The sequence below is a fragment of the Aythya marila genome, assembly GCF_965140915.1.
Source record: "Aythya marila genome assembly, chromosome: 3".
In the NCBI taxonomy this organism is placed as follows: Eukaryota; Metazoa; Chordata; class Aves; order Anseriformes; family Anatidae; genus Aythya; species Aythya marila.
The window spans coordinates 92,397,297-92,410,601 of NC_139044.1; the positions used below are offsets into that span (position 1 = coordinate 92,397,297).

A 13,305-nucleotide genomic window follows, 5' to 3' on the forward strand; every position below is an offset into this window, starting at 1 on the left:
CTTGCTACCAGCATGCTGCCACCATTACCTTTGAACTGGCTACCCTTCTATGATAGAGCAGATTAGAAGTAAAACTACTCCATGTATCACTGCCACCTTGTAAAAAGAATGGAAAGTAACAGAAAAAAGTTATCTGGGGTGTTCTGGGAAATATACTGTGAGGGAAAAAAAAAAAAAAAAAAAGAAATAAAAAAGAATGTGGACTAAACCAAATTTTTTTTCATAATAATGCATTAGTGTCATTGGTACTAGGGCAGAAAGAAAAAAAAAGTCATAAAATCTTCAGTATTTCAAACTGCTGAAATACAACATATGGGGAAAAGACAAGTCCATTTAAAGTATTCAGTACAACATTTAGAGACAAGTGCAAGGTAGAACTGTATGAAAAAAAAAAAAAACAGCATCCAAGCTTCAATTTCTTACTTGTCATAAACCTAAAAGGCCTTGCAAAAGTCCCTCCAAGAATTGTTCACTAATGCAGACTTTAAATAAATTATTTGATCTAAAATAGGTAACATTAACATTTATTTAAAAATTCTGACATGGACTGTTGTTTTACATACCTTTTTTCCTGGTGCTTGTTGTAAATCGAATAGGCTTGTATTTGTGTCACACACTGTTGTGTGTTTCTCTTTCCTGTACCTGCATTTTTTGCCTTGAAAATGCATGTTTTTCAGACCCCCAACTATCCCTCTTGAGCCATTTAATTAACTGATTATGAGAATTGCCATTTCCTTCCTGCACACTGGTAAAAATGTGACTTTTACCTGTACTGTGATTTTTTGTACCTGTACTGTTAGGAAACTCGAGTACCATAACAGATATTCTTTGCAGAGTAGTGAATTTAATTGTTGGTGTTATTATTTTATAGAGCTTTAGGGATTAAAGAATTCATATAAAAGCACTCAAAACTATTCTACCCCAATATATTTTAAAGTTCTTTTTGTAAATTCTACCAACACGTTCTACCTCATTATCATCTATTATTACTTATTGCATTCCTTTAATGAAAATTTGGTTTTTGCAAGACTTATTTTTATTTCTTAATGTATTTTGTACAGCCTCTAAGTAACTCTTCAGTGTTTTACTACTCTTACTGACTTTTAGCCCTTTCAGTTGGAATCTGACTAACTCTGGCAGGACACATTTACAAAATAGCATCAAGCTGTGATGATGTGATCCTCTTTAAAACATTGATTGCCTGAATCATAAGCCTCATCTGTTCCTGTTCCCACTGTGATCATTTGGAATCAATTTCATCTGGGAAAGAATTAGTCAAGCAGTGCAAACTGTGAACTGTCACCTCTGCCTCACAACACTGGTGACAGTTCAGTTTTTTCAAAGTTAACAGTATATGTCATGTGAGTGCAAACAGTTCAGTGCAAAATCTATATTACAATGTAGAAGTTTAAACTTTCTGAGGATGACGAATGTCATGCAACTGATTGCTCTCTTTTTTATTATTTTCAGAAATTGAAAAATTTCAGGGTTCTGAAGGCAAGAAGGAAGATGAAGAAAAGAAATATCTTGATGTTATCAGCAACAAAAACATAAAGCTGTCAGAAAGAGTTCTGATCCCTGTCAAACAATATCCAAAGGTACCGTAAATATAGTCTAACTCTTCTAAAATCTTTCCTAATAGAATGGTGGAAAAGCTATACACTTAACCATTTTTTGATTGGCTCTCATTATGCAGGCTTCAAGATATTTAAAAGACTAGAAATACAGCTTCTGTCCGTTTACCTGTATATTATTAGATTTTATATGCTCTAACTTCTGTTTCAGGGCCTTTCAGAAAAGCTATTAAAGTGCATTTCAATATTTTCTTTGCCTTCACCTTCTTTTTTTTTTTTTTTTGAGCTGGTTCAGAGGAAAACTGCTGAGGTTTTCTGTAGGTAGCTCTTTTAAAGAAAATGGCAAGATACCATATTTTTAGAAAATAAAGGACTTGTCGAGGAAAAAAATACTCTAACAAAGTAAAGAAAAAAAAACAATAGCACACCACAGTAACTCTCAACAGTCAGTTGAGAGGTATGCTGCAGTTTCTTCTTGTAAGAATTATGGGATATTCTCTGCTGTAAGAATTCATGAAAGATAAAGTAACAGGATTACTGTAAGCTATGAGCTTAACAAAGTAAGACCCTGTTTATAAAATTCAAATGTTTTTCTGCCATACATTTCCTTCATATGATAATTTTGTTCTCTTCACTGTTACATACTGTGATTAAAAAAGAAAAAAGAAAAAGAAAAAGTTTTGCTTATAAAAAGAACTGCAAATTGAGTTGTTTCTCTGAAGCTTTAGTTTTTAATTTCACATATCTTTGGTTATATTTTACATGAAAGAAGAGAATATAGTTTTATTTGTACAGCCTTGTATTTTACATAAACAGTTTTAATAGTATTCAAACTGAAATGGTAAACATCTCCATTTATCTCTAGAGTAGTTTTTTCTTGCTGATTTATTATCACATGGTATTTGGTTCACCATTAGCCTTGATTACACTCTCATCTTTTTGCCTTATACTTTCATCAGTAATAGCAATAAATTACTATGGATAAAAAGCCTATCAAACAAAATGAAAGGTGTAAAAAATTGAGATTCAATGATTCCAGCTGACATTTACCTCCTGACTAGTGAATATAAAACTGAGATAATGTAATCATCCAAATGGTGAAGACTGTAGAAATGCAGGCAGTGCTATAAGGAATTACTTTACTGCTTCATAGCCTGAGGTACTTTGTCTAGATTTCTGGTATTTTGTATAAATGCTATAGGTGACCTGAAATTTTTAATAAGAATGTAACAGTGCTGTAACATTTTTAATGGCAATGTGATAATTATTCAGAATACTATTTGATGAAGATAGAATGAAAGACGAGCTATTTAAAAGACAAATACAATGATCTATCCAATGTATTACTTAAATATGATTAAATTAACCTTCATTTACTTTAATGAGCTTTCTATATTAATTGGTAGTGTAAGATAGGAAGTATTTGTACAGATTTTGAGCAGTGAACCAAAAAAAAAAAAAAAAAAAAAAAAACCACAGTGCAGTGAAAATGAAATACTTTCAGCAATGCAAAACACACCCTCAGAAAGTTTCTGTACTTGCTTTCCTAACAACATTCCATGTTCAGAATGGAATAATTCTCAGAACTGCAGGTTACCTGCCATCCTTTAAGGGTTAGATTTTCTGTTTGTATCAAACTGCTGATTGCTGTGGTCTACTGTATTATCTTTTCCTGATGATTTGTAGGCATAAGGATGGCCAAAATCAGTATACAGTGGTTGCTAGAGATTGCTTTATAAATATCCAGAAAGAGTAGGAAGTGGAAAAAATATATATATTTAGTAGAGTATGGTAATAAGAGCAGTTGATCAGATCTTTGCCTTATAAACAGTTCAGTCTGAGCTGTATTTGTATTTGAAAAATTATTTTAAATTATTCATTCATTCTTTGCTGATGAGCTTTTCAGGATAGTGCTGGGTGATCAGGGAGATCCCTGAAAATCTGAAAGAATTGTCCAAGAGAGTAAAGATTTTGGGGAAAAAAAAAATCTGACCAGTTCAAAAAAACTTTATTTCACAAGATTCACAGCCTCTCTAATCTATTTAGGAATAAGGTCATTCCTTTGAAGACATTTGCTTTTACTGTAGCTACATATAGCAATATAAACTCCTCCAAGGGAATCCTTGGCTTTCAAGCTGAGTTTAGTGTGGTCTGTGGGTTAAGCTGTGGTGAGGGTAGATCTCTTCAGTGACAGCTTTAGAAGCAGAAGCAGCATTTTAAGTTTTGAGTGAGAATTAACTTGAACACAGAAGGCTTTGATTGGCTAAGCAGCTCTTCCAGTTGTAGTATAGGTATTATAAAACTGCCTCAAAGTATCTACAGTTTGATTTGTGAAAATGGTGATGCAGAGACCAGAAAAATAAAATCAAAGCCTTTAATTAGCAACAGCTGCCTTACATTACCATTAAAGATATGTACCTTTCTACTTTTCTGGAAAACAGAGACAAAAAAAGAGGGGGAAAAAAAAAGTTTAACCTAGTAGTTCAGCGATGATCTTTTCTTAGATGAATTACTTTAAATCTCAGTAACCCAAGTAAAAATAGTGCCTCATTTAACAAACTCCTCTAGCAGCAGGAGTGTGTTCTAATGCTCTAAAATTTCCTTCAGCATTCAGTAGTGCAGTATTTTCTTTTTGTTGATCCTTTTTGTCCTGTCTCATAATGACATTTTTTATTTCATACAAGCATTCCAGCTAAGGCAGACCAACAAAAATGCTCAGAAGAATATTTATTACTGACTTTTCCATTTTTCAACTTTTTTTAGTTGTTCAATTTAAAGCTTGCGCAGAAATACCCAGGGGTTATTCATAAAGATTTCACCATTAATCAGTTGCATGTCATATTTCAAATAAATCAAATGTGGAAAAATAATGAGTTATTTCTAAAACAGAAAGAGAGAAAAATCTCAAATGATCTTGTTGCTGAAACTCACAAGTTTGAAGCTTGATGTGCAACTTGTCATTTGCAAACCAACACCTACGGATTACAGAGCCTTAATTTACTATAAAGGCTCAGGGTCACAACACCCAAACAAGTATAATTTATATCTCCAGTTATTGTCATGAAAGTCTCTGTTGAAAACCTATGACTATCAGTAAGCAATTTTTCTTCACTTAAATTGCAACAAAGAGTTACTTTGTTTTGAGTTACTACCTTATCAGCTTAAAAAAACTTTGTGGTATATATGTTCGATATGACAGAACCTAAGCCAATTCAACATTGATTTAATGATCTTTCTTTTCAGTTGTTTTCTAGTGATATGATTATTGAATAAATAAAGATTTGTCTATAAATAAAAGCATACAGTATATTATATAAATATATAAATACAATATTAAATGAAATTATTCATTTTCTGTGATGCTAGAATGAGTTCCAAAAATAAGGAAGTTCTAAAATGAAATCTCAGTTTAAGTACAGAATTGTAGATTAATTTTCCCTCTACTGGTTTGTTGGATAATGAAAACTATCAAAATATAAGATAGCATGTCCTGCTACCAGTATCTGCAGACACTACCACTACGTGGTTTGATAACCAGGGTTGACAAAAGTAAGAAATGGTTGGTTCTTCTGTATGACTTCCTTGATTTAGAGTTGCCAGAGCCTCTTAGAGGAAGGAAGCAATGTAGTGAAGCCTCTTCCCTGCACAAAGGCAGCATCCCAACTCAGCTACCTGGTAATAATAGTCTTTCTGAGAAACTGGATAGCTTCAGCTGAGCTTTCTCCTGGAAGCTTAACTACCATTTTAGGAAAAAAATAAATATATAATCCAACCCTCAACTTCTTGAAAGGCTGCTAACACTCTGCTTTATATTATTTAGGCTTAGGGAAGAAACATAAACTAACCTTGATAAATGCTGTGAATTAAGTTAAATTCCAGTTTCCTGATATTCTTTGTTTTGGCTATGTCATGACAGTTCCTTCAATTACTCAATTGAAGTCACCTTTCTTCTTATTCTTTGTCATTTTTTGAACTGGTTATGCTGTGAATAACATTTCAAGCTAGCAACACTGCTCCTGAAATGAAATTTATCTGTTCAACTGAAATCTAGTGCAGTATGTTGAGCTCTTTAATATATGAAAAAAGATTCACGGTTGTTTTGCACAGCACAGTACTGTACCTCTTTCATATATACTACACCTCAGAGTGGATCTTTCTACTAAAAATTTTCTTATAAGGTATTGAAACAGATTTTGGATGAAATAAACATTTTCAGAAAAAAAAAAAAAAGGTTTTGTACTTTATCTAATAAATTTAGCAGAAGTTAATAGGATTATTTTGTTTGTTTTAAATGGTCTCTAAGGGATCACAAATAATTCCAATGAGTTTGAACACAGAGAGTGTATTAATGCAAGTCATCTCCATGTACCAGCAGTGTCAGCTACCAGTATTTGATCACTCATTTCCCAGTTCTAGTAAGTATGTAATTAATTAAAGAGATAAAGTTAAATGTTACTCAGTAACTGAAGCACTGGTCTTTCATGCGTATATTAAATATATCCTTCCCTTATATATGTTGTGTAAATCAGATTAGAAATATATGTAAGAGACTGTCTAAATTAGTATAGAAGAAATTTCTCTGGACACTAAGATATATCTCAGCTGAACTGAGATTTTTTTCTGAATTTTCACATGTATTAATAATTAACCACTATTCTAGTTAATTGACAACTATATATTTGTGTGTGTGTGTGTCAATTCCACATTTAAAATATATGAGTATAAAAAAGTCTGGATTAATTCAGAAGACTTCTGTGCAGTGGCAGATCCATGAATATTCCTCTCCCCCGATAGAAAAGTACTTACTTTCTTGCTATTCTTTTCTTGATGTTATTTCACATAGGGAAACAAAGTCTCTGATGTTTCTGTTCAGTGCATTTGGAAGTTTAATTAGAGGGATGGACACAAAAAAAATACACTTGATAATAAGAGGAAGATGTCACATACTGGTGATAAACTGGTAAGAGTTCTTACTTGTAAAGCAGAGCAAAATTTATGAATAGAAATGAATAAAGAGGAACTTTGGTCATGGTATCAGTAGAAAAGTGATAAAAAGAAAAGGTGTCCCTCATTAATGAGGAGAGAGTAGAAAAGAGTACTTATGCCTGAGACATAAAGAAGAGCAAATAGTCTGGAAAATGTGACAGAAGGTTCAATTCACAAAAAGAAATACTATACATGTATGTGCAGTGATGTTTTTTTACATGGGGAAGTAATTTGGAAAATGGTTATACAAGAGATAAGAAACAGGAAAGAGTAAGAGGTAAAGCAACTGAAGTTGAAGACAAACAAAACTAAAACACAAAAATAAACAACAACAACAACAAAACACAATTCATTACCGCATTAAAAGAATAGTCAGGATTGAACAAGGCGGGGGGGCAGTCTGAAATGCAATATATGCTCATTCTCTAGCCAGCAATGACAAACGCTGAAGAACAAATTGTCATTTTCCAACAAATTGGCCCTCATTTATTTATTTTGGTTTCTTCTACAAAGGCTTTTGAGCTTTTTTTCTTGGCATGAATTTGTGAATTATTTTTAAGTATGAAACAAACTTTACTCTAGATGTATTTCCTGATAAAAGTGTGTGAGCAAAGAGACAAAAGATCTCAAGTGGAGACAACTCACTTGTCCCTTATTACTTTCAAATGGGTATGTTTCTTTGTGTATATTAAGAATCTATTTGGTCTGATCATTTATTGTTCTCATATAAGATAGATTCCAAGTGTGTGTTTAAAATTGGTAAATTTAAAAATGCTTTTATTTTTCATTTAAAGTTTCTAAATTTTAATTTTAATTTTTTAAAATTGGTAAACTGGAGCAACTTTGGACACCTAAATGTGACCTAACTCAGGAGTTCTTTGACACATATTTTTGTTATTTAGTAACAAGTTGTTTGGTTTTCATTCTTTTCTATGTTAATCCCCTTGCTTTGTGATAAAATTCTTACAGAGCTTGTTTTGCAAATTTGATTCTTTGTACAGTTTAAGAATTTGAGACCTTTTTTGAATCTTTTGTGGCACCTCGTATAGAAAAAATTTTGTTTGCAAACTTGTCCAGTGCAAGTTAAATTAAAGTGGTATTGATTTTGATGGAATTCTGACCTTTTTGTGCTTGGCTCAGCTGCATTTCAGGCTTTAAGGTATGGTTCACTTTGTTCATTAACTTTGCTTTCTTTAAGTTTAGACACAAAGTGTATGACTCAGAAAAAATAAACAGTAAGCACTTTTTTATTAATATTGCAGTGAATATTTTACTATTTTGGAGATTAAAACAAAACTTAAAAGATTGTCACAGTGATTAATAACACCTCTTTTTATCCTTTTATATGTCTTAAACCCATGACTTCACACAAATAACTCATACAAACTCACCAGCACTACAGAATCCCCTGTGACGGGTGAACTTTTCTGTGCTTTGTCTTGAAAGTACAGCTCAGGCAGTGAATATGGTGACCCTTTTTTAAATAAATAAATAAATAAATTCCTTTTATATTTTGATTACCTCAAACACAACAGTTGCCCATCCTGTCTTCAAAGCAACTGTTGTCATGTTAATCATTTCCAGGTGATTATATGTTTAGCAATCTGTTCAGTGAGGCAGGAAGAAAAGGAAATGGTGATATGACCATTAGATGGGTGGATAAGAAAAATACAAAAATCCTAAGGAAAATGGGACCTGGGCCATCAGTTCCATGGGCAGCCAGGACTTCAGACTCTGACTTTTATTGCTGTAATGAAATAAGGGCCTTGTTCTGTAAGGCAAAAGGAAAATTTTGTCTGTCACTCAGTCCTGGAGTTATTTCAGTCCTAGGGGAAAAAAATAAAAAATAGTATCTTTAATAAAAAGAAATAGAACTAAATGGATAACTACAGAATTAGGATTTTTATCTACCTACCTGCATGTTTTTCTTCCATATAAAACAAGAAATACCTGTATACCTGTAAGATTACTAGAATGTGGATTGATGCTGAACTTATGCTTGCTCAGTTTTTCAACTGAATTCTTCAAAGAGGAGCTTGAATAACAGGAGGCAGAAAGTTATTAATTTAGATAGTGTACTACACTTTAATTGATGATATAAATAGTTGTTTAACTAAAGAATGCTTTCTCGTATATCTTCAATATATGTTCCACCTCTACCAGTTCTTGATGAAGTAGCTGAATGTGTGTCTTTGTAATAGCATATCACTTCTTATATTATAAGTTAATGGGGGAGGGTAATTCGAGTTTCCTTTTTAATTAAGGCCATTTTAATTTTCATGTTCAATGTAATAGTCACCCATAATCTTTGATCCACAAAACACCAAGAATAATTGAGGGGGGCAGGGAAGAGCTGAGGGAGATTCAGTCCAGTTCTGCAGTGAATCTGGAATTTATTAGTATCTGATGCTTTCATTAAGTCTCTGATTTCTGAAGTCACTGATAATACAGAAAATTATTATGGAAAATTACAGGTTTATAATCAAATAAAGTGTTTAGTACTTAAGGTTCAGAAAAATCTCTTCAAAATATACCTGAATAAATATGATTCAGTGATGAAAGACAGACCCTAATTGACCTGCTCAGATATTAGAAAAAACTATTTTTGAATATCATATCTTATTTCTGCCTCAAGCTAAATTTAATATTGAGCTATGTTTTCCATCCTGAACGGTAATTTCCAATACACTTGAAGAAATATTTCAAAACTCAAATTATAATTTTTCAGTGCTGTGGACTTTTGCTGCCAATAGCTGTTTGTAACTGAGGTATTTGCTTCAAGTCATTTCTGTATGAACTGTCCAATTAATTCTGAAAGGTGAAATCATCAGTGAAGACTTGAATAGAGAAAAAGTGTTAAAAGCAGTATCTTCATTATTATTTTTCTCAATATCTTCCAGTTGAAAAGACAGACCCTCTCAGACCTGAAACCTCATTCCACTTCTCCAGAATTTTCTTATGAGTGAAGTAATTCTGTACAGTTTTTCAGTATTTCTGACTGTGCTCAAAAATCAAAATACATATGAATCTGTCCTGCATTTAATTACAAAAGACATTTGGAAAATTCATACAAATACTTGAATTCTATTTTCAGTAAAATTGATAAAACACCATGCACATACTTTTCTGACTTGCTTATTTAGGACCTGACCTTTCATCTGTCTGTACTTATTTTTTTCATCAGGAGATGACCCCTACCTTCTTGTTTTCCAGGCCTCTGTCAGTCTTGTAAACCTGTTTAGTGGGCACAGAAAGTAACTTGATTTTAATAGTTGCAGAGGAATAGAAAAAAATACTTTATGGTAAACTGGTTCTTCTACATGATTTTTACTTCTTTAAAAATAACAAGTTTAAAAAATGTGCAGAAACCTGTTATCATTCCATTGACAATAAGAAGAAAGTGTAACTTGTGAAAGAGAGTTTGTCTAATATGGTAACAAATGAAAACAGTGTGTGTAAGATACATCAGGAAGAACAGGCAAGGTACATCATGGCTTTTCGCAGGAAACACTTAATTACTGAAGTGAAGTGACCAAGCACTGGAATAGGTTTTCCAGAGAGGTTGTAGAGTCTCCCTCCTTTGTGACCTTTGAACATGGTCCCATGCAAAATGCTTGAGCAGGGGGGCTAGGACCAGAAGTCCTCCAGAGGTCCCTTCCCACCTCAACCGTTCTGTAATTATGCTACATCTTAATGAGATGGAAAGATTCTTTTCCTATAGCTGTAAGAGAAAATACTTACTACAAGAAGTTTAAAACAGATGGAAAAGCCTTTCAATTTGAAATGTTCCTCTGATATAGAATATCAGACTTTTTTTTTTCTTTTTATTTTGGTACACTTTTGTATAAATATTGTTAATTGTAATCACTATGGCTTTAGTAAGAAAATCTGGTGCCATGTGAATATCATATGATAACATTTTCTTCTCTCATAGGCAATCGATCTACTTGGGTGTTAGCAGGGAATTAAAGAACAGTATACTGATATCTTTAAGTGAAGTAGCAGGGTTAAGAGTGTCTTAGCAACTTGCTGAGACCTATCTCCAGTTATTTTCCAAAGTATATTTCAGTGACCAAATCAGATTTAAAGTAAACAATGTGATCAAGTGAGACATATTTAACACCTATAGAGAATACGTTAAAATAAATATTTGCTTATATACAAATATTGAAAGAGGATTTAATATTTAAAGGAAAAAAAATCACAATAGATACTTTAAACTTACTGAAACAGGTAATTGATGGTCATTTCTTCATATGTCTCTGCTGTTCTAGTCTAAAGGGATCAAACAATAAGTGCAGAATCTTCATGAACTAATCAGTTCTTGAAATCAAATGTACTATTTCGTCTTACACATATATCCCTGAGGAATGTTGTTCCCTCTGATAGCTGAAAGTGAAAAACAGTTTTGTGTCACTTCAGATTTCTTTCTTCTGTTCAAGTGGGTTATGAGGTCACTTCAAAGTAGTCAATAATGTAATTCATAATAACCCTTAAGATAGCTAATATTTTTGAAAATTGCTTATAAAATAAAATATTAAAAAGTAATGGTCTTCATTCATCTCATTGTGATAGACTCCTATTAGGAAGGAAGTAACAGAGCTCATCATTGAATGATTTAAGTTTGATCAGTACCTAAATACATTGGCATTAATGAGGCTGTTTCTATAAATCTGTGTGTTGTAGTTAACTGTGAGTTTCGATTTGAGTTTTGTCTCATGGTGTTATGGTGTGATAAAAGCTGTCTCTTCTATGTCTCTTCAGGCCTCTTAAGATGTGATCTTATGCCTCAGCCTTCCCTGCATTTTGGACATGTCCTCCTGTCTAGCTCGATAACATCCCCAAACCTCAAAGAGCTTACTTTTGTCTGAAGTAGTCACCTCCGTCAAACTGAGTTTGACAAGGTATGAGTTTGCTCTGAAAAGTCTCGGAAGGGACATGACCCACAGATCATTCGTTTCATCACAGAGGAAACCTAGCCCAAATACAGCCACATGTGCATACAAGCAGCCTTCTCCAGAGAAGGCGAGCCATGAGCAGTGTGAATCTGAGCTTGGGTGTACAAGTTGATTTAGTGACTCCCCCTTCAAACAGTCACTTGAATGCTTTTGTGACTCTTTTGCAACTTGCCCTAGATTTTGGTGGCTTCTTCCCTGTTTCTTAAGTTTGTGCGTTCCCACATATCATCAGAAATATTTAACACATAATTATATGTCACTATGTAGAGAGCTATGGTAATGAAAGAAATTTAGTCTCAAATGTGCTGTTCAGTGCTTCCTGAATAAAATCCAAGGTGTTTGGGGGATTATGGGGAGTGTAAATTCCACAATCTGTACTTTTCCTAGTGCCTTTAAATAACAGTGTTGGGGATAATCTGTATTTCCATTTTGTATAGGCCAAAACCTACTTTTCCTTTTAATTTGATGGGGTCATCATTCTTTGCTACATTCAACTAAATTAGAAATAATGCTTTGAATTTTATGATACAGTGAGATATTTTATGATATCTCATAGAGTGAGATGAGAGTCTATTTATGAGTACACAAATTGGATTGAATAGAACTTATAATTTAGAAATAACAGGTACTTTCTTCTATATTATTCCTGTCTTTAAGGCTGATATTTGAATTCAGTTTTAAGCCATGTTAAACTGTAAATGTGTTTTCTAATATGCAGAAGAAGTCTTGCATTCTGTTTAGAGTAACAAAGTCATCATCATGTTATTGTATTCCATTACTATCAACTGTTAAATACATGAGGAAGTATTAAAATGTTTGGAACAACTGATGTCACAAAATTACAGCATGGTGGGAAGGGACCTCTGGAGAGCATCTGGTCCAGCTCCTTGCTCAAGCAGGGCCACCCAGAACAGGTTGCCCAGGCCCAAGTCCAGGCAGCTTTTAAAGACATCTGTGGGCAACCTGTACCAGTGCTCGGTCACCCACACAGTATAAAAAAAGTGTCTGTTGTGTAATTTTGATAAGATAGGAGATAGAGTAAAATTTAAGATGAGATCACTTACAAAATGGAAAGAGTAAAACTACTAAAAACAAAATTCAGAAACTGTTGTGTTTCTGTGGTTTGGATTGGCAGTTGGAGGGAAAATACTACAAACAAATCATGCCTTATCTCTTTGATTTCAGTAATTCATAGAATCATTCAGGTTGGGAAAGACCTCTAAGATATCTAGTCCAACCTTTAAGCTAGTACTGACAAGTCCACCACTAAACCATGCTACTAGGTTCATCATCTACATATTTCTTGAAGACATCCAGGAATGGTGACTCAACCAGTTCCCTGGGAAGATTATTCAAGTGCTGTACAACCAGTGAAGAAATTTTTACTAATATCCAACCTAAACCTCTCCTGGTGCAACTTGAGGCCATTTCCCCTCATCACATGGTGCTTGAGATAACAGCCTAATCCACACCTCACTACAACCTCCTTTAAGATAATTGTAAAGTATGATAAGGTCTCCCCTGAGCCTTCTTTTTTTCCAAGTCAAACAACCCCAGCTTCCTCAGCCACTCCTCAAAAGATTTGTTCTCTAGACCCTACACCAGCTTCATTGCCCTTCTTTGGACTTGCTCCAGCACTTCAATGTCCTTGTGGTGAGGGGTCCCAAACTGAACACAATACTCAAGGTACAGCCTCATTAGAGCTGAGTACAGAGCGACAATCACTTTCCTAGTCCTACAGACCAATCTATTTCTGATACAAGCCAGCATGCTGTTGGCCTTCTTAG

General features: G+C 33.6%; 1 protein-coding gene across 1 annotated transcript in view; it reads left to right on the top strand.

Moving 5' to 3' along the window:
* KHDRBS2 (KH RNA binding domain containing, signal transduction associated 2) overlaps positions 1 to 13,305 on the top strand; it is a gene marked incomplete at its 5' end in the record, with an annotated part of 348,053 nt that overhangs the window by 66,258 nt on the left and 268,490 nt on the right. Inside the window, one exon of the mRNA XM_082757411.1 lies at positions 1,471 to 1,598. Coding sequence (XP_082613537.1) covers positions 1,471 to 1,598 — 128 coding nt within the window. The remainder of the gene's footprint in view (positions 1 to 1,470; positions 1,599 to 13,305) is intronic.